We start from the raw sequence: 21163 nt of genomic DNA on the forward strand, positions 1-21163 counted from the left end.
TGTTGGCATCAATCCCTTTTTGTTGTCACAGAAGGCATAATTTACTTGTTTTTTGTGATGGCTCAATACATTTTTCCTCTTTGCTGCTAGATTTTAATTGATAAAGTAGTATAGTATGAAAAAATATGACTATTTATGCACCCAATTATCAACAGCATACACAGGATTCACCAATTCGTACAAAGGGAAAAATATACTTTATTGTAAGACTCTGCTGTAGCTGTTAAAAGGACGTTCAATACTGTGTAATACTGAAGCCCCAAGGTCTGTAGGGGAGCTGGCAGAAGACTCCATGATACATAGTCAACAGGTGCGTTGATAGTTGATTGCCGTGTTGTTTTACTCCATTTATTCCAGTAGGGAAACCTCATGGAAGTATGCTCCGAGCATCTTGGTCCCCTGGATGTAGTTGGTCCTGGATAATTGAGGGAGTAAGAGAAAATCAAAGGATTTGTAATGTTATCCATGTCTCTAACATGCCATGGAGGGCATTAATTCCCTTCAACTCTGAGCAAACCTAATAATGATGTCAATGTAAGTCCCTTTGTCACACCAACATATTCTGTGTAGATGGATGATTTAAATTGTTATTAAGTTTTATTATTTTGTAATTATAAGGCATATTTTTGGTACAGGTAAGGGATTAATGTGCATTCAGAACCGGTAGGGGTTAGGACATCTTGTTCAGGGATACTAAAAACATGGGGGATCAAACCCAGAACCTTTGGACTAGGAGTCAATCATCCGAACCACTAGACTACCCCATCGTTCCAATGACCAAAACAGAGTTTATTGGATTATAGAAGTCTCATTATTTAGACCTGATGAGTATTTCCAAACACCTCAATAGAAAGCGTACCTGTTGAACTTCTCGTTCTGAGAGTGGGCCCCGTCGTCTGAGGACCCGAGGGGGAGCAGCATGACGTTGCGTCCCGTGGCCTCCTGGAAGGTCAGCGCGACCGGGATGCTGCCGCCCTCGCGGGTCAGGTCCGGCTCCACGCCGAAGACTGAGGAACATCGGGAAATGAGAGAGGGAAAACAAAATGGCCACAAGGTCCCTCCTAACTGTATTACTTTCTCCATAAATGATGAGGGCCCTGGTTGTTTGTCTGAGGACCTGAGTGGATATTTAAATTCTCTACCCACTACAATGTAACACATCAGAAACAGTTAGGGAAGAATAGTAATGTTATTATTCCCTCAAGGTTTTCTGGAGAATTACATTGTAGTGGGTAGAGAAGCGTTAATCCACGTATCACGATATAGTGATTTTTTAAGTAAAAAAAAATCATACAATTCACAGAAGAAAAAATAATTACAATGAACATAAAAGGTAATGTGGTTTGAGGGAGATGGAGAATTAGAAGACATTAGCTAAATTTGTTACCGATAGATCGCAATGATAACACAAATAGTTCTCTGTTGGTGGAGGGTATACCTGTCTTCATAGCCTTGCGACCGGCCATGTAGTGAGGGTGGTTGAAGTCGGAGACCCATGCCTTGGCACCGTGGCCCATGCTGACCGTCATCTTGTTGGGACTCCCCAGCTCAGAGAACTTCTTCTGCATGTAATCTACCACCTGGACAGGACAGGATGAAGAAGTACAACATTTAAGATGCTTGTAGCATGAAAAACAGCTAGTGCAAAATGTACTAGCTGTACTGATAAATAATTTAATTCTTCATTGCATAAAAAAACATTGCATAATAAATATTACCTGCAGACACTCTTGTCTTTTTGTAATTTTTATGACATTTTAAATAAATATATTTGTAAAGATATTTGAATAGGGGTGTGTGCCGTTCTGGAAGGTGGAGTGAAGATAGAGGAAAGGGGGTTGAAAGAGAGAGGGAATGACATACATTTCATTCCCTCTCTTCTCAAGAGATGGGATGATATGCTATGCCTAGCAGGTTAGACTCAAACCTGGGTCGTCACAAGGCTTCTTGTATGTGGTTAGCTACCTGTTTCTCCACCACTTCAGGGTCCATGTCCGGGACAAGGCGGATGGAGAATTTTCCAATGACTTTCCTGGGAATAACCGTCTTGGCCCCTCCATCAGAGAACGCCCCCTCGATGCCGTGGAGAGAGAGAGATGGATACCTCCAGCGGTGCATGAGGATTTGCTCCTTCATTAAATAATTACCACAATTACTATGATATTAAAGGAAAATTCCGGCATTTTGAACCTTGAGCCCCCTTTCTGGTTTGTCTAGGATGAAATAGAGTTGTGAACACCGAAATTTTTACTATTGTTCCCGTCTCGAGTATTTGGCTAATTTCGAATTGCCCCTGCCTGCTTCACAATGGCTGGCTATGGGCATTCACAAACCTGTCCTTAAACACCCCTAAACGTTTGTTTTCAGAAATGTGAAACTCATCGAGTGGTTAGTGATGTTGTTGATGTTCCTCATCAAGTATCATAGCGAAATACAGCTTCTGCCGTGTTAAATCTGCATTTTGCAAATGAAACGGAAACTGGACCGGTTTCGGAAAGGAGAGGTGGTTGTAGTCTTTTCACTCAATTCTCCGTATACACAGTAGGGCTAGAACCGAGCGAAAAGACTACAACCAGCCCCCCTTCCCGTTTCCGGTCAGGTTTCCGTTTCATTTACAAAATGCCGATTTTCAAAATGCCAAATAAAACACGACAGAAACTGTATTTCGCTATGATACCTGATGAGGAACATCAACGAACACCAGTAACCACTCGATGAGTTTCACATTTCTGAAAACGAACATTGAGGGGGGTTTTAAGGACAGGTTTGTGAATGCCCATAGCCAGCCATTGTGAAGCAGGTAGGAGCGATTCGAAATAAGCCAAATACTGGAGACAGGACCAAATTTCGGTGTTAACCACTCTATTTCGTCCTAGACAAACCAGAAAGGGGGCTCAATGTTCAACATACCGGAATTGTCCTTTAAGATCATGTGACACACAAGTCGAACTCCATAGCCTGTGACATCACAACTCTGATTCTAATTCTCTCCCTGATTCTGAGTAATTCCCAAAGCCCTGCTTGCCTTGGTGGAGTGCAGCAGCTTGTGGACGCCTGCATCCTTGCAGTACTCTCCCAGGTCGAACTCGATCTTCTCGTACAGCTGCTGCTCCTCCTCGGTGACATCAGCCACGTTGTCGTACATCCCTGGCACCTGGATCCTCCCCTTCTTGTCCACCAGGGAGCCTGGGTGGACACATTATAAACATAGGGAGAGGCGTGGGTACTATCTTCATAATGTGGGGGCACGGTGGTACAGGTCTCTTAGGTCGTCTCATGACATGGAAATGTTCTGGGTTTGAACCCCAGAACCCACAATATCTGCAAGCTGCTTGTAGGCATTCCTGTAGAAAGATTTCAAGTCCTCTATTAAGGAAATGTTGCCATTAAGTTATTCCCATGGGCATAATGTATGGGTTTAAATGGGTTGCCAGATGTAGTTAATCCCTCTTCAAATAAGAAGCTAATTTTGGCTGAGGGGTAGCTACAGTCAGGAAAGTGTGATATAGTCATAGCATTATAAAAACCTGCACTGTCAAGTTATTTAGTAGAAGCTTTTCAATAAAGCGACTAACAGTTATATTTTATAGGTTTGGACATAAATATAGGTTTGAACTCACCCATGAGTGTGATGAGGTCGGTCATGGCTTCATGAACGGAGCCGCCGAACACGCCAGAGTGAAGGTCCTTATCGCCACACTCCACCTAGCGTGAAGAAAGATGTAATAATATACATTGTCGTTATGGCATTCAACACTGATGCCAGGCTCTTGATTATGTTTTATTCACTTTTCTGTTTCCCTTTACAGTTCCTAGCCAGAGGGTTCTATTTTGACAACTATTTCACATAAGGCTAGGCCACACGGGTCCAGAAACACAATGAACATAAACATTTTACAAATCAGCAACCAGAAGAGAAAGTGAAAGTGAACCTCCATGAAGAAGTAGCAGATGCCTCGGAGGCCGTAGGTGATGCAGGGCTTGGTCTTGCCCAGCCAGTAGTTGTCTGAGATGACCACATAGTCCACGTCCTTCAGGAAGGTGTCCTTGCGGGCGAAGATGAGCTCATCCAAACCCTCTGAGTCTGACTCCTCCATCCCCTCAAAGCAGAACTTGATGTTGATGGGAAGGTCCTGTTCCCAGAAGAACCAAGATTCACATTTCAATATTCTGTATTTTTCACAATTATATTCACTCTTATTGCCTGTTTTTTTCTTTTTATTTGCTTTATTACTACTACGTAGATGCTTAGTCTTAAAATGTCAATGCTCACACGGTTCTAAATTGGAAGCGGTTCTCGATGGCCAACCGTAGGTATGAGCCTGGTCACACCCTTAAATAACCGCCAAGGATTCCTTTTGATTCTTCCAGAACATTTCATTATGTAACAGTGGTGAAACATAAACCAGTTACAGCACAGGAGGCATCCATACCTGCTGGATCTTCTGGTACGCCTCTATGCAGTTAAACCAGGCCAGCACGGGACCCTTGTCGTCTGTGGACCCTCTTCCGAAGAGCTTACCTATGGGCAAGAGGTACAAAATATACACATGATGTTACTATAGCGATGACCCTTTCATAAACTCGAAAGTTGATTTACAATTTGTCTATTCTCACCACTGGTACTAGTAATAAAGAGGCAAGGGACTGAAACATTACTGTAGTGGAAATTAGCCTTTTGTGTGTGAGAGTGGATCATCCTAAATTTAATCCAATAGTCACGCTCCTATCTAGCTTGGTTACATATCTCCAAAGGAGAAGACACATGCTAAATACTATGCTACAAAAAGTACAACACACTTACTACCACAGCCGAATGGAATATTTAATCTTCGAACTGCGAAAAATAGGATTATTTATGTGCATATATAAAGCTAAACAAATCAGCAGCCACACCTGCCCCGCAACTCCAACCAAACTCGTCCAACTACATACCAACAATGCTCAGAACCGTCTGACGTTTTCACAATAGAACTAACAAACCATCCTAAATTTAACCCTGGGCTTCAAAAGAAGGGAAACATAAAAACTGCAATGTAATAAATAGGTGCTGACCGTCTTTCTCCACCAGTGTGAAGGGCTCCGTGTCCCAGCCATCTTCAAGTTTGGCCGGCTGGACGTCCAGGTGACCGTAGATACAAACGGTCTTCTTGGCCGGGTCAGAACCAAGCTGGCCCAGGACAATGGGGGGCAGGGGGATCTCCTCCCCGGATGGAAGCTGGACAGGGACAAAAAGCATCACCATCATCTAAAGCAGGGGCCGGCAAATGGCGGCCCGCGGGCCATAACTGGCCCGCCAGACATAATATCTGGCCCGCCACCAGATTATTCTGAAGTTATATGATTTATTTTTAGAATAGATATATCTGTTAGCTTAAATGTAAAGGGCCGGGGTAAAATCCCCCGTTCGTCACGAATAGGCTAAATGTATTATAGGTACCTACTCAACACAATACAAATATCCGGTACAGGCTGAAAAAAACATTTCATAACCATCAATATGCCCTCTTTATTACCTATATTTTAGATAGTTTTGCATTAATCTCATTTCATTGTTCAATTATACGGCTGCTTTTGGTCATTTGACCTCTGTCTAATTTCCTTTACCAACCTAACCAACATATCAGAACCAAATCGTATGCACAGAATTTAGAATCTGCCTTAAATTCTTTCTGATTCAGATTGCAATAAATTAAGAAAAATGTACCCATGGTTATTTAAATCAACCCCATGTAAATCTCTAAAGCAACAAGGACAACGACGATATTAAAGATTTCAATTCAACAAGACGGACACCTGAAAACACCTGTTTTCAGGTGTTTTCCTATTGGTGGGGCTATTAATCAACAAATAGGCCTACCAGGTGTAGTTAAAAGGTGAAATTGCAACATATGGCTCACCTTCTGTTTGCCGTTGTCCACCATCTCTACTGTGCCCCCCAGTCTCTCGATGTCTTTTGCTGCCATGTCCATCATCTTCTTGATCTCCCCACGCTTCTCCGGCCAGGCAGATACACTCTGGACAGCCACCCATTCCGCCAGGCGCTTGGAAAGAACAAAACAAAAAGCAAATCATTAATTTGTTGTTTTAACGAATATTCATGAATATCCAACACAGTCTCACTCCGAGAACGTCAAATACCGACTGTTGGCAAAGGCCCTTTAGCGTCGGTGACTGACGGGAAAGGTACCCTTTTTATTCGCTCGGTGACGGTAAAGGTACCCTTCGGCGTCTTCTGCATACGGAATGGGGGGTGCCTCACTACGTCTCTAATAGACGATGTGAGCATCTTTCCTATTGGATAGTTTTTTAGGATATTCTTCTGTGAAAATGGCGGACATACTTTTTATCCTGGGTGGAAAATATGATATTTTAGAATAGTTACACCATTAAAAGTGTTTATGTAAACATTTTTAGCGAGAAATGTGCATTTTACTTTCATAATCGTCGTTCGGCGAATGTGAAGGATGTTTGGTTTGATAGATATGACGAAGAATATTTCATCGGGCGATAATGGCCGGCGTACAGGCATCCCGGGCTCACGAAAATAGGTGACACTGTCACGTTATTTAATCTATTGAAACGTGATCAGGTACACGTATTTTCTAAATGTTCGTGTCAAAAAGCACATTTTTCAAACTCATGCATATCAATTGGAAGTATTTGTCGTGATTTGTCACTAAGCACGACTTCCATCTAAGGTTCTGTCCGGGAGCTTTCTCCCTATTGTCCCTTAAGGAGCTCCGTACAGAACATTTATTGTTAAAAATTGTCTGTGATAACTAAGAATATGACAGCTTTTCCAGTCTCACCAATATGCGCACAGATCGCACGGTTTGACACTTTCAAGATGCGTGCAGTAGCCTACATACGCCAAATGACCATTTCGTGTGCATACGATACGCAAAAGCCAGCATTAACTACTGTGGAGGGCGGATACGTCCATTTCGCGTGCATATGTGCATATGATACGAAAAACCCAGCATTAACTGAATGGGAGATGCAATATTTTAGGACAGATTCACCATTTAACGTGTTTCTAATGACATTTCTAGCGAGAAATGTACTTTTCCCTTGAATAATCCTCAGTCAGTGAATGTGTATGATCTTTATTAATCTTTATTATCTGAATGGGAAATGCAGCTCACGTGTTTCCTGCTTTTGTGTTATTAAACCGTTACTTTATGTAACTTTTAATGATATCATCTTGTTAGAAACACGTACGTTTTCGTGAACACTGGATTACGTCGCATTTCAACATAAAATAGCGTGTTATACACACACACACACACACACACACACACACACACACTGCATTTCGCTGCCAAATAAATAAATACTAAGGCAGAATAAAGAATAAATTAATTCATTATCATTCAACTTCAACATGCGTTATTACAGTATAGTGGTGGAGGGATGACGTGTGTTGGCCAACCCGGAAGTGAGCGTCGCCCTGGGTTCCCTTGACAAAAAGCCAACGGGTTTTTCCATTTGATTTTGGATTATTGCAGAAAAATTAGCATCTTTGAAGCACCTCCTCAAAAACTGAAAATAAATAAAAATAACTGTGCTCCAAAGAAAGAAATGTAAACCAATGCATTCCGAATGAGAGTGTTTCTCCGATTTTTCCATGCTACACAGAACGAAATGTAAACCCATGCAAATAAAGACTTCATGGTCATAATCATTTAAATATCATTAATCTCCTGAGGGTGGTATTCTATTTTTTTCAACGGGGCTGAATCCAGTCACTTGACCGTCATGGTTGCTATGGTGGTTGCTATCCACCAGCCCCTCTAATCCTTACATGGCTCTAAAAACCACGCGGCAAATGAGCTGCCGTAATTTGTGTTGTTTTTGTCGTAAACTAGTGTCCGATGGTTAAAAAATAGACGGATATTCCAAGGTATCCTTAAAAGGCAGCTTGGATATTTTCTGCAGTTTAGACTTCTTCTATAACCTATTTTTGAAAGCAAAACACCAAGCTCATTGATTTAACGAGGCAGGGTTATTTGAAACAATTTATTAAATAAATATTTATGAGAGGTCATTCCTTCTCCTGAGTTTTCTTCCTATTTATGTCTAGTGTACAACCCTACTGTCCACAAGCATCACCCCCCCCCTCCCCATATGGATTTGGAGAATTGTTGCCACGTCCCAGTGGTGGAGGTATCATATATATGAAAGAGGGCATTCAATTATACTACAATGATCAATTAGGAGGCCAAAGCCCTAAAGGAAGTGATGCAATAGGTGACTGGGTCGACGACATTTAAGTAAGCTTTACTTTGAGGTCTCTTATATATCAAAGGGGGTCTCAAAGGACGCATACGCTTCAACCTGTGGCTCCGGTCCTACAGGAAATGACTCAGCAAGTGCTCCATCTCGTTGCACCTGCACCCAGCGGCTCGCTTGCAAGATTTTGGCCTGAAGTTATTCCCAGACCTACACCGTAGCCATCCAACCTGCATATCTGAGAATCAGGCCTCTCTTTAATAATGACAAAATGTATGAGAGAAATACACATTAACTTTTGACTCATAAGCGGCGTGGTGCCGGCTCCTTTTGACCTTTTGACCCCAGACTTCTGGGGGAATAGCTGAATCAATTCATTAGTCAATCAAAAGCATGTAAAGAGGGAGAACAAGGTGTCCTTCAACATCTACGCTTCCAGGCGATTGCAACGGTGCCACACATGAGCATATTCGAACATGTTTAATGGTAGTAATTAGCTGTCGAAATTGGAGGCCTTAATCAATAATGAGCAGCTATTGATTTGCTTCCCGATAGAAATTTGTGACAAATGACATGTTATTTAGCCTCTACACGTTGAGTTGAGTCCAATGACACCAAGCATGACACTCTGGAAAATGGTAACATGTATTTTACATGGTACACCTAGGTCTAGGACATGATCTAGGTGTAGCAAGAGGGCGAGCTTGATCTCATTGGACTCAGCTTAACGTGTAGATGCTAAATAACATGTAATTTGTCAAAAATCTCCATCGGGAAGCAAATCTATAGCTGGTCATTATTGATAAAGGCCTCCAAAATCGACAGCTAATTACTACCCCGAAACATATTCAAATATGATCATGTGTGGCACTGTTGCAATCGCCTCGAAACGTAGATGTCAAAGGACACCTTGTTTGCCCCGTTACGTAACCGGGAAGATATTTTCATACTTCTAATGAATTGATTCATATTTTAAGGTTCTCGGAGTGAGACTTTAAGCGGCTGCAGCAGAAGTGTTGAGACGAAAGATGATATCAAGACATTTATAGAATATTCACATTCACATTATGATTCTTCGTCATAACATCCAACCAAACATCCTTTACAGTCACCAAGCGAGGATTATGAAAGTCCAGGCCCCCCCTTCCGGCACTCAAGGTCCGACTGGGCCAAGTTTAATAATAATAATAATAATAGATTCAATTTATATAGCGCTTTTCACGTACTCAAAGCGCTTTACATAGGGGCACAAAAATAGATAAACAAGAGAAAAAAAAGTTGATGGGGCTAGAGATAGTGAGTGATCTAGGGGTAGGCAGAGGAGAAGAGATGAGTCTTGAGGCGGGACTGGAAGATGGCGAGGGACTCAGAGTCACGAATATGCTGGGGGAGGGAGTTCCAGAGCCTGGGAGATGTCCTGGAGAAGGCTCTGTCACCTAGGCTGTGGCGTTTTGATGTGTGGGTGGAGAGGAGACCAGCTGAGGAGGATCTGAGGGCCCGGGGGGGTTGGTAGAGGGAGAGGAGATCAGAGAGATATGGGGGGGCCATATGGTGGAGAGCTTTGTAGGTGAGGACCAGGAGTTTGTAGTGGATCCGATGTGAGATGGGGAGCCAGTGGAGATTCTTGAGGACTGGGGTGATGTGGTGCCACGCTTTAGTATGAGTGAGGAGACGGGCTGCTGCATTCTGGACCAGTTGGAGTCTGTTGATGGAGGTGGTGGAGATGCCGGCGAGGAGTGAATTGCAATAATCAAGGCGGGAGGAGATGAAGGCATGGATGAGTCTTTCTGCAGCGTGAGGTGTGAGGGAGGATCTGATCTTTGCAATATTACGGAGGTGATAGAAGGAAGTTTTGACAGTGTGGCGGATGTGGGGTTCAAGGGAGAGGGTGGAATCAAAGATTACGCCAAGGTTGCGGGCCTTGGGGGAGGGGGAGACCAAGTTTAGGGCAGGAAGGGCCCCCCATTCCGGCCCTCGGGGTCCGACCGGGCCAAGTTTCGGTGCGGGGATCCCAGTTAGGCCTTAGAATAAGGTATTCAAATTCCAGGGCGGTAGGACCTTCCTATCTCAAAAACTGTTTTTCCACCACATTCTGAACCATTAGGTCTTGCAGGTAACACATCTGAGGGGCTTTGTCCAAATTACAGTCCATTTGGGAAAACTTTTTTTCTCTAAGGGCTAGAACTCCAAATCTCGGATATGTCGTTCTCGGGGCCCCGGGAAATGTGTGTAAACATTTTAGCATCCCTAGCTATCTCGAAAAGGCCGGAAAAGGGGCGTGACCTCCCACAGTACGGTAAATGTACATAAGACAGAGGTTAGTTTCTAGTCCCCATTTTTTGTGGGATGGAGGTGTACATTTGTGGCTTAAGGTGTGTAGTCACAGCTGGCCTGTGGCCACGTTTTTGAAGTCTGGGGTCAAAAGGTCAAAAGGAGCCGGCACCACGCCGCTTATGAGATAACAAAAAGTGAATGTGTATTTCTCTAATAGCTTTTTGTCATTATTAAAGAGAAGCCTGATTCTAAGATATGCGTGTTGGATGGCTAGGGTGTAGGTCTGGGAAGAACTTCAGGCCAAAATCTTGCAAGCGAGCCGCTGGGTGCAGGTGCAACGAGATGGAGCACTTGCTGAGTCATTTCCTGTAGGGCTGGAGCCACAGGTTGAAGCGTATGCGTCCTTTGAGACCCCCTTTGATATATATAAGAGACCTCAAAGTAAAGCATACTTAAATGTTGTCGACCCAGTCACCTATTGCATCACTTCCTTTAGGGCTTCGGCCTAAAGGACAAAGCCCCTCAGATGTGTTACCTGCAAGACCTAATGGTTCAGAATGTGGTGGAAAAACAGTTTTTGAGATAGGAAGGTCCTACCGCCCTGAAATTTGAATACCTTATTCTAAGGCCTAACTGGGATCCCCGCACCGAAACTTGGCCCGGTCGGACCCCGAGGGCCGGAATGGGGGGCCCTTCCTGCCCTAAACTTGGCCCAGTCTGACCTTGAGTGCCGGAAGGGGGGGCCTGGACTTTCATAATCCTCGCTTGGTGACTGTAAAGGATGTTTGGTCGGATGTTATGACGAAGAATCATAATGTGAATGTGAATATTCTATAAATGTCTTGATATCATCTTTCGTCTCAACACTTCTGCTGCAGCCGCTTAAAGTCTCACTCCGAGAACCTTAAAATATGAATCAATTCATTAGAAGTATGAAAATATCTTCCCGGTTACGTAACGGGGCAAACAAGGTGTCCTTTGACATCTACGTTTCGAGGCGATTGCAACAGTGCCACACATGATCATATTTGAATATGTTTCGGGGTAGTAATTAGCTGTCGATTTTGGAGGCCTTTATCAATAATGACCAGCTATAGATTTGCTTCCCGATGGAGATTTTTGACAAATTACATGTTATTTAGCATCTACACGTTAAGCTGAGTCCAATGAGATCAAGCTCGCCCTCTTGCTACACCTAGATCATGTCCTAGACCTAGGTGTACCATGTAAAATACATGTTACCATTTTCCAGAGTGTCATGCTTGGTGTCATTGGACTCAACTCAACGTGTAGAGGCTAAATAACATGTCATTTGTCACAAATTTCTATCGGGAAGCAAATCAATAGCTGCTCATTATTGATTAAGGCCTCCAATTTCGACAGCTAATTACTACCATTAAACATGTTCGAATATGCTCATGTGTGGCACCGTTGCAATCGCCTGGAAGCGTAGATGTTGAAGGACACCTTGTTCTCCCTCTTTACATGCTTTTGATTGACTAATGAATTGATTCAGCTATTCCCCCAGAAGTCTGGGGTCAAAAGGTCAAAAGGAGCCGGCACCACGCCGCTTATGAGTCAAAAGTTAATGTGTATTTCTCTCATACATTTTGTCATTATTAAAGAGAGGCCTGATTCTCAGATATGCAGGTTGGATGGCTACGGTGTAGGTCTGGGAATAACTTCAGGCCAAAATCTTGCAAGCGAGCCGCTGGGTGCAGGTGCAACGAGATGGAGCACTTGCTGAGTCATTTCCTGTAGGACCGGAGCCACAGGTTGAAGCGTATGCGTCCTTTGAGACCCCCTTTGATATATAAGAGACCTCAAAGTAAAGCTTACTTAAATGTCGTCGACCCAGTCACCTATTGCATCACTTCCTTTAGGGCTTCGGCCTCCTAATTGATCATTGTAGTATAATTGAATGCCCTCTTTCATATATATGATACCTCCACCACTGGGACGTGGCAACAATTCTCCAAATCCATATGGGGAGGGGGGGGGTGATGCTTGTGGACAGTAGGGTTGTACACTAGACATAAATAGGAAGAAAACTCAGGAGAAGGAATGACCTCTCATAAATATTTATTTAATAAATTGTTTCAAATAACCCTGCCTCGTTAAATCAATGAGCTTGGTGTTTTGCTTTCAAAAATAGGTTATAGAAGAAGTCTAAACTGCAGAAAATATCCAAGCTGCCTTTTAAGGATACCTTGGAATATCCGTCTATTTTTTAACCATCGGACACTAGTTTACGACAAAAACAACACAAATTACGGCAGCTCATTTGCCGCGTGGTTTTTAGAGCCATGTAAGGATTAGAGGGGCTGGTGGATAGCAACCACCATAGCAACCATGACGGTCAAGTGACTGGATTCAGCCCCGTTGAAAAAAATAGAATACCACCCTCAGGAGATTAATGATATTTAAATGATTATGACCATGAAGTCTTTATTTGCATGGGTTTACATTTCGTTCTGTGTAGCATGGAAAAATCGGAGAAACACTCCCATTCGGAATGCATTGGTTTACATTTCTTTCTTTGGAGCACAGTTATTTTTATTTATTTTCAGTTTTTGAGGAGGTGCTTCAAAGATGCTAATTTTTCTGCAATAATCCAAAATCAAATGGAAAAACCCGTTGGCTTTTTGTCAAGGGAACCCAGGGCGACGCTCACTTCCGGGTTGGCCAACACACGTCATCCCTCCACCACTATACTGTAATAACGCATGTTGAAGTTGAATGATAATGAATTAATTTATTCTTTATTCTGCCTTAGTATTTATTTATTTGGCAGCGAAATGCAGTGTGTGTGTGTGTGTGTGTGTGTGTGTGTGTGTGTGTGTGTGTGTGTGTATAACACGCTATTTTATGTTGAAATGCGACGTAATCCAGTGTTCACGAAAACGTACGTGTTTCTAACAAGATGATATCATTAAAAGTTACATAAAGTAACGGTTTAATAACACAAAAGCAGGAAACACGTGAGCTGCATTTCCCATTCAGATAATAAAGATTAATAAAGATCATACACATTCACTGACTGAGGATTATTCAAGGGAAAAGTACATTTCTCGCTAGAAATGTCATTAGAAACACGTTAAATGGTGAATCTGTCCTAAAATATTGCATCTCCCATTCAGTTAATGCTGGGTTTTTCGTATCATATGCACATATGCACGCGAAATGGACGTATCCGCCCTCCACAGTAGTTAATGCTGGCTTTTGCGTATCGTATGCACACGAAATGGTCATTTGGCGTATGTAGGCTACTGCACGCATCTTGAAAGTGTCAAACCGTGCGATCTGTGCGCATATTGGTGAGACTGGAAAAGCTGTCATATTCTTAGTTATCACAGACAATTTTTAACAATAAATGTTCTGTACGGAGCTCCTTAAGGGACAATAGGGAGAAAGCTCCCGGACAGAACCTTAGATGGAAGTCGTGCTTAGTGACAAATCACGACAAATACTTCCAATTGATATGCATGAGTTTGAAAAATGTGCTTTTTGACACGAACATTTAGAAAATACGTGTACCTGATCACGTTTCAATAGATTAAATAACGTGACAGTGTCACCTATTTTCGTGAGCCCGGGATGCCTGTACGCCGGCCATTATCGCCCGATGAAATATTCTTCGTCATATCTATCAAACCAAACATCCTTCACATTCGCCGAACGACGATTATGAAAGTAAAATGCACATTTCTCGCTAAAAATGTTTACATAAACACTTTTAATGGTGTAACTATTCTAAAATATCATATTTTCCACCCAGGATCAAAAGTATGTCCGCCATTTTCACAGAAGAATATCCTAAAAAACTATCCAATAGGAAAGATGCTCACATCGTCTATTAGAGACGTAGTGAGGCACCCCCCATTCCGTATGCAGAAGACGCCGAAGGGTACCTTTACCGTCACCGAGCGAATAAAAAGGGTACCTTTCCCGTCAGTCACCGACGCTAAAGGGCCTTTGCCAACAGTCGGTATTTGACGTTCTCGGAGTGAGACTGTGTTGGAATATCCTACGGGAAACAAAACTAAACGACACAGTAATTGCACAATTGAGGATGAAGAAGGTCCAATCGCTCACCTCAACATAGAGATCCTGGTGTTCGTCCAAGTATTTGAAAAGGGTTGTGAGATGGGCCATCTTGTCGGCAAATAGGAGAGCTGTGGAGTTGAAGAGAAGTCAGGGGTAAAGGGCGACTCTGTCGATACTCGGTTCCATTCTTATAGTGAGGTTGACCGAGTTTGACAGACCACACCTTCCTCAACCTGCTGATAACAGCAGCTTAATAGTGGCTGTCTGATCTTATGTATCACAGACCGGCGTGTCAGCGAGTTTAACGGGAGGTTAGGCCATTTCATATCAGAAGATGTTTCTTTTTTTGGTACTTTGTTGTTCGTTGAAACTTTTCTTCGATGAATATTTTCAGGATTGCACTACAAGAAATTGCGACATTCATATCTTCCTACAGATCAATGATATCAATGTTTGTCACATATAGTTGGCAGGAAAATTACTTTAATGCGGTGCAGGTCAGTTAGCTCTTTTTTGGTTTCGTTTTGGTTCCACTGGTGTAACTTAGATGAAGAACGTTAAGTGAGCCACCTCAGCTGATGTCCAAGTGATCCATCGTAACTTCGGGTCCTGCTGTAGCCTGGTCGAAGGCTACGAAAGCATGGGGAAGGCAATGCTTTATATAGAAGATAGCGACACTTCTTTTATTTTGTGATTGCTTGCACAGTTGCACTACTAGTTCTTCAAGCCAGGCTGAAGGATGATGTAAATCTTACCAAATTGAAAAAGACCCACGAACAAGAACGACCAGTATGGTCAGTAAATTGCGCCCTCTCTGTACCGGCGAGTGAATCTTTCAAAATGACCCCATGATAAGCTGACTATGCAAGTTATATCACAGGGTGGTTTAGCCATCACTATATTTCAAGTCAAAAGCCCATAGTAGTGATCAGATTTAGGATGCTAAAATGGATATACAGCCCAATTAAATCACTGCATGAAGCTGGCAGGATAATCTAATCCTTAGATTTAGTGTCCTACTGCTTTAACACTCCCAGACTACAAAATCAGTTTGAACAGGCCAACTGAAACACCTGTTATAGAGGTTTATAAATGATGCCAATATATATATTGCCAGAATATATATTAAGGAGTAACTTTTGCCAAGCATTTAAAGTGTTGGCATCAATCCCTTTTTGTCACAGAAGGCACAATTAACTTGTTTTTTGTGATCGCTCAATTCATTTTTCCTCTTTGCTGCTAGATTTTAATAAAGTAGTATAGTATGAAAAAATACGACTATTTATGCACCCAATTATCAACAGCATACACAGGATTCACCAATTCGTACAAAGGGAAAAATATACTTTATTGTAAGACTGCTGTAGCTGAAGGACGTTCAATACTGTGTAATACTGAAGCCCCAAGGTCTGTAGGGGAGCTGGCAGAAGACTCCATGATACATAATCAACAGGTGAGTTGATAGTTGATTGCCGTGTTGTTTTACTCCATTTATTCCAGTAAAACCTTGTGGAAGTAGGCTCCGAGCATCTTGGTCCCCTGGATGTAGTTGGTCCTGGATAATCGAGGGGAAAATAAAGCAAAGGGTATGTAATGTTATCCATGTCTCTACCATGCCATGGAGGGCATTATCAGAGCAAACCTAATGATGTCACTGTAAGTGACTTTGTCACACCCGCATATTCTGTGTAGATGGATGATTTAAATTGAGTTTTGTTGTTTGTTATTATTTTGTAATTATAAGACGTTCTTTTTGGTACAGGTAAGGGATTAATGTGCATTAAGAGCCGGTAGGTGCTAGGACATCTTGTTCAGGGATACTACAAACATTGGAGATCAAACAAAGTACCTTTGGACTAGGAGTCAATCATCCGTACCACTAGAATACCCCATAATTCCCAATTCAAATGACCAAAACAGAGCTCATCCAATTATGGAAGACTCATTATATTTAGACCTGATGAGTATTTCAAATTGGAACCACTAAAAATAAACATTGAAAGGGATGTCATTAGGATCATAAGCGAATAGAAACAAAATCGGTCAAATCTCTTGAAGGAGTTCTCAGGTAGACAGTAGATGTTTCAAGTCAAGAGATCGGCTTTTAATTTTGTCAGATGCTTTTGCACAACTAAAGTCCGGAGTCGGGACCCCTCGGCTCACCCACTGCAATACCGAAGGTATTTCAGCCCACACCTAGAGGGTCCATTTTGTCCGGTTCTTTCCTTTGAAATACTTCAGATAAGCGACACTAACGGCAGGTCTTCATTGTATACTTATAGATGTTCGAAACCTTACATTAAGTGAGTGATTTGGTGACAATAAATGGATTACAGCAATTAAGAAATCGTCAGAAACTTTATTTTATTCCCCATTGGGTACAGCACAAATCTATTATGGTATCTGTAGGAGGAAACACAAAAGAGGGTTGATTAGCATATACCCGGTGACATGGGTAAAATCTAAATTATAAAGTGAAAGTTGTCCACCCACCGCAAAGCAACCTCTGTCACACGATAGTCTATTTAGACAGACTTCTGCCGAGCACATGAAGAAGATCTGCAGGGAGAAAATCCAGTTCAAACCAGTGGAAACAGATTCAAAACTATTGGAAGTCTGTCACCCTACAAACGCAAGGTAGAGAACCACTGGGCCACAGTTCCGTGTTCCCCACGATAGTCACCTCTTCGTCGAGGTACGTGTCGGTTTGCACATCCATGAACTGGAACGCTTTGACCAAGAAGCGCTTCTGCTTACGGCTGCCGGGGCCCCTCGTAGACAAGATGGAGGTACCAGGGTCATTTGGGTTTGCACAGCTACAACGCAGGACAAAGTGAGGTTGTCAATTAGCACACGAGCAATCTAAATACCAACGTCTTGAGCGTAAGCTGGTACTTACCCCTCGTAAACCAGCACTAGCACTTTATTGGCGTTCCTAGGGAAGGCCAAGCAGTAGTTGACCACGAGCACAGCCCTCCCCCGTCTCTGTCCAAATCCCCGTCCCACCACCGCGACGTCCTCCAGGAGGTTGACCTCCAGGAAGACCGGCGAACCGAGAATGACACTCAACGGCAAGGAGTCCTTGCTGTAGTAAGAGTCAAAGCTTGCATCTGGTCGGTGGAGTAAAAATTAAGGTTGGGTTACGCACATGGGCCATAGCCAAGGGACAACTATGCAGTGTTCCAATTCTTCCCACCGACACACCTCGAGCGAGTCTCAGCTGCACACTGTAGCGTCCCTGGGAGCTGAGCATGATGGGAAATTGCAGCATTGGGACCCTCACCGTGTAGCCCACACTGGCCAACGACAGGCCGCAGGAGTCCGTATGGGGGTAGCGACACTCGATCATGAATCTACCATAAAACAGGGTGTGGTGAATACCTCAGAGCTGCCCTTATACTGGCATTTTGGAGAGGACAAACATTGAAGACATAAACATTGTCAAATCGGATGAGAAAGTCATCAGGTTGGTTGATTTCATCTCACCTGATAGCATCCTCCCTCGCTATCACACCATACTTGAGATCGAGAGCCTCAACTACTGTGTGCACCTCAACCATGTAAATGCTGGTGTACCCAATCACCTGTAAGTGGATACGGAAGGGTTACCCTGCGTTCACACCAAAAGATGCAAAAAGTTGACGCGCGTCGTGATCCCATTCAAAGTGAATGTAGAGACGCGTTGCTGCTTTACTGCCGATGCATTTGCTGCCGAGAAAACGGGCAGCAAAACTTGATTTGACGCGCGTCAAAATCTGATTTGTGGCGCGGCATGCCCGTGCCCGCTGCCGGGCACGGGCGAAGGGCGCGTTCACGTATTTTGCGGCGCGTCAAATGCTGCTCGAGTTGAAATATTTCAACTTTTGACGCGCCGCAAACCTTTGACGCGCCGCAAAACTCAGGCGTCAACGCGTTCGGGCAGCAAATGCATCTTTTGGTGTGAACGCAGGGTTAGAAGGCGAGAACATCAGGGTGGACCTGAGGAGGGCAGAAGGATGACCCAATACTTGCATAAGAACGAACGCCACAATCAGTCAGACCGATCTTGTAGATTGCAAAGTGGGAGTTGACGATAATGGGAACGCAATGGGGATAGTTGGGAATAATGAGTCTTGTTGGGTCAATAGGGATCGATGCAGAGTCTTTGCGGATGCCAAACACAAAGTGATTATCCACAGTGCATTCTAAAGAAAAATGATAGGATAGGTTAGTACAATGTTACAGCCTCGATTAACGACCTCTGCAAGACAGTAATTGATGAGGATCAAATTACTATTCAAGCAAGCCAGACTTTGAGATAACTAGACCCACCATCTAGTGGGTAATGGCAATTGGCATGATGATCGTCGAAACAGCAACCCATTAGATCACAATCTTCTTCGCTTATCCAGATAGATCCACACTGCAGCTGCTCTTCAACAGCAACGTCACAGTCTGAAAGAAAAAAAGGGCAACTAATATGACGCGCTTCAATTTTAGGTTGAATCTCAAACAACTAAAGCCATGCTTAAACCTACTTTGTGCCTTGCGGAAACAGGGGTGCGCGGGGTTCCCGCCCTTGGGGTTCCCGCCCTTGGGGTCCAGCTGATCTGTGGAGTGCACATTGGTGCCAGACACACAGGACCCCCATCACAACACAGTACAGAAGACTTTTGGCTGCATCTCAAAACAAACTAGGCTTAGACCTACTTTGTGCCATGGCCGTGGGGGAATCTGCAAAGTTTGAGGTTGACGGTGCTTCGTCGGCCCTAGGGTTCAGCATATCTGTGACATTAGTGCCGTCGGTGCAAGACAAGTTGGCGTCCAACAAGCGCCCATGCTCAGTGATGTAGGACACCTTCAGGATGTACTGCCCCTTCTGAAGCACATTGAAGCCCCCGCCCAGGTTTTAACATGCAAAGCATCAACAAGTTATAAGATTCAGTAGAGGAACAAAGAAAAACAATGTTTAAAAAAGATGCATTTAAAAAACAATTTGGAGAAACGTCCTCCATGCAAAATTACCTGAGCGTCGACGTGACAGCCAGTGTATGGCACCCTTACGGTGTTCCCATAAGGGCTCACAGAGTAGCCACACGACTTGGGAGCCTTTACCAGTATGGTCGCTGCACCTGTAGAGTAGTGATGTGAGAAACTGATTGTACGCAGTCACCTTCGTCGAACATTGCAGCCACCACTCCTACATTTTAGAGATTCGTAGGACTACTCACCCACTACTCTCAGCTCAGTAATGGGGCTAGAGTGCATGGAAAATGTAAAGGCATCGTCGCTGCACGTCAGGTTTAGTTCCCGAGAAGACACGGAATCGACTGGGCCCCAGGACCGGGGCAAGGCGTCATCCTCATCCTGCTCTTCGTCCTCGTCCTGCTCCTCATCCTGCTCCTCCTCGCCCTGCCCTTCATCCTCATCCTCGCCCTGCTCTTCCTCCTCATCCTCCTTTAACAGGAATCTCGCCCCGTCAGCAGCATCGTTGTTGACTGTAGGGTCTGGGTCTACATCCTGCCCTTCATCGTCGTCCTGCTCTTCATCGTCGTCCTGCCCCTCATCGTCGTCCTGCCCCTCGTCCTGCCCCTCGTCCTGCCCCTCGCCCTGCTCTTCATCCTCATCCTGCTCTTCATCCTCATCCTCCTCCAACAGGAATCTCGCCCAGTCAGCAGCATCGTTGTTGACTGTAGGGTCTGGGTCTACATCCTGCTCTTCATCGTCGTCCTGCTCCTCATCCTCGTCCTGCCCCTCATCCCACAGGAATCTCTCCCAGGAGTCGGAATCGACAGCACTTTTGTTGACTGTAGTGTCTGTGTCGACGGCAGCTTCGACCACACCTGCCAAGTTGAAATCGCCTAAACGGTTTAACAGTAGGGCTTGGATCAGCAGCACGCATCATGGGGATTATTGTTGGAGCAATAACAAAAATCCAGAATAAGCCTTTATATAGCGTATCCTAGGCTAGGACCCACGTTTTGCCAAGTCTAGCATGAGAAACATCGGCAGTTGCAAACACAACTAGGTAATCCCATAATAAATTGCAGCATTAATTACTAAATGAACATTTATATTAGCTAGTTTAAAACAGCCCATTAAAATAGGCTACTTTTGGATACATTGGGTCACGTCACAATGAAGCGTTTTGAAGCACTTGGTCCCAACACATTGACCAAGTGAAGTTTGAACGCTGAGATCCGCAGAGCAAAAGAGCAATAAAAAAATGGTCAGGAGTGGCAAAGCGCCGCATGATGCCGATATAGGTAAACTTACCCAACATCCTGTCAAGTACGGCGTCGTTCAACGCAGGCCACTCGTCATCGACTCCCTGGGAGACGTTTTGCAGAACTTCGGCGACTGACACCGTCGTCGTCGTCGTCGTCATCGCCGCCGCCACCGCCGCCGCCGCCACCGCCGCCACCACCACTAGGCAGATCCGGAGCGCCGTCTGCCGAGCCATGTCTACTGCTCTAATGGAGGAACTTACCTAAATGGCTGTAGGGCACACGGGGTATATGTAGTTCTTAACGTGCTGGCCTAATTGACTCACCACCAATAGGGGTGGCCGACCAATAAGCGTTGTTGCTCAGGTGGGCCAAATTAAAACCTGCTTGGGAGATGACGC

The 21163-nt window shown here is 44.0% G+C and overlaps 2 protein-coding genes across 4 annotated transcripts; both read right to left on the minus strand.

Annotated features, from left to right (window-relative positions):
• Positions 1–184: 184 nt before the first annotated feature.
• On the minus strand, positions 185–15311 carry LOC130375908 (cytosolic non-specific dipeptidase-like). Of its 2 annotated transcripts, none has more exons than XM_056583070.1 (12): positions 15127–15311; positions 14605–14684; positions 5901–6044; positions 5056–5218; positions 4434–4522; positions 3933–4133; positions 3621–3705; positions 3026–3186; positions 1966–2130; positions 1439–1580; positions 860–1007; positions 185–415 (listed from the first exon to the last, which is right to left on the minus strand). In XM_056583070.1, exons 2-12 carry the CDS (start codon positions 14662–14664, stop codon positions 349–351), a joined length of 1425 nt encoding a protein of 474 aa, XP_056439045.1. In that variant the 5' UTR covers positions 14665–14684; positions 15127–15311; the 3' UTR covers positions 185–348. The 2 variants fall into 2 exon arrangements, with proteins under 2 accessions (XP_056439045.1, XP_056439046.1); XM_056583071.1 differs by lacking the exon at positions 15127–15311 and adding an exon at positions 15039–15124.
• Positions 15312–16870: 1559 nt separating this feature from the next.
• LOC130375898 (zona pellucida sperm-binding protein 4-like) lies at positions 16871–21084 on the minus strand. 2 transcript variants are annotated; one of them, XM_056583057.1, is made up of 13 exons: positions 20812–21084; positions 19767–20378; positions 19561–19667; positions 19246–19414; positions 19074–19145; positions 18868–18990; positions 18568–18740; positions 18043–18140; positions 17761–17909; positions 17456–17666; positions 17240–17372; positions 17050–17115; positions 16871–16959 (listed from the first exon to the last, which is right to left on the minus strand). In XM_056583057.1, the coding sequence occupies exons 1-13, from the start codon at positions 20996–20998 to the stop codon at positions 16951–16953; spliced, it is 2109 nt and encodes a 702-aa protein (XP_056439032.1). In that variant the 5' UTR covers positions 20999–21084; the 3' UTR covers positions 16871–16950. The 2 variants fall into 2 exon arrangements, with proteins under 2 accessions (XP_056439032.1, XP_056439031.1); XM_056583056.1 differs by having other exon boundaries at positions 19767–20396; positions 20812–21071.
• Between the last annotated feature and the right edge of the window lie 79 nt (positions 21085–21163).

This window comes from Gadus chalcogrammus, chromosome 22 (genome assembly GCF_026213295.1).
Source record: "Gadus chalcogrammus isolate NIFS_2021 chromosome 22, NIFS_Gcha_1.0, whole genome shotgun sequence".
In the NCBI taxonomy this organism is placed as follows: domain Eukaryota; kingdom Metazoa; phylum Chordata; class Actinopteri; order Gadiformes; family Gadidae; genus Gadus; species Gadus chalcogrammus.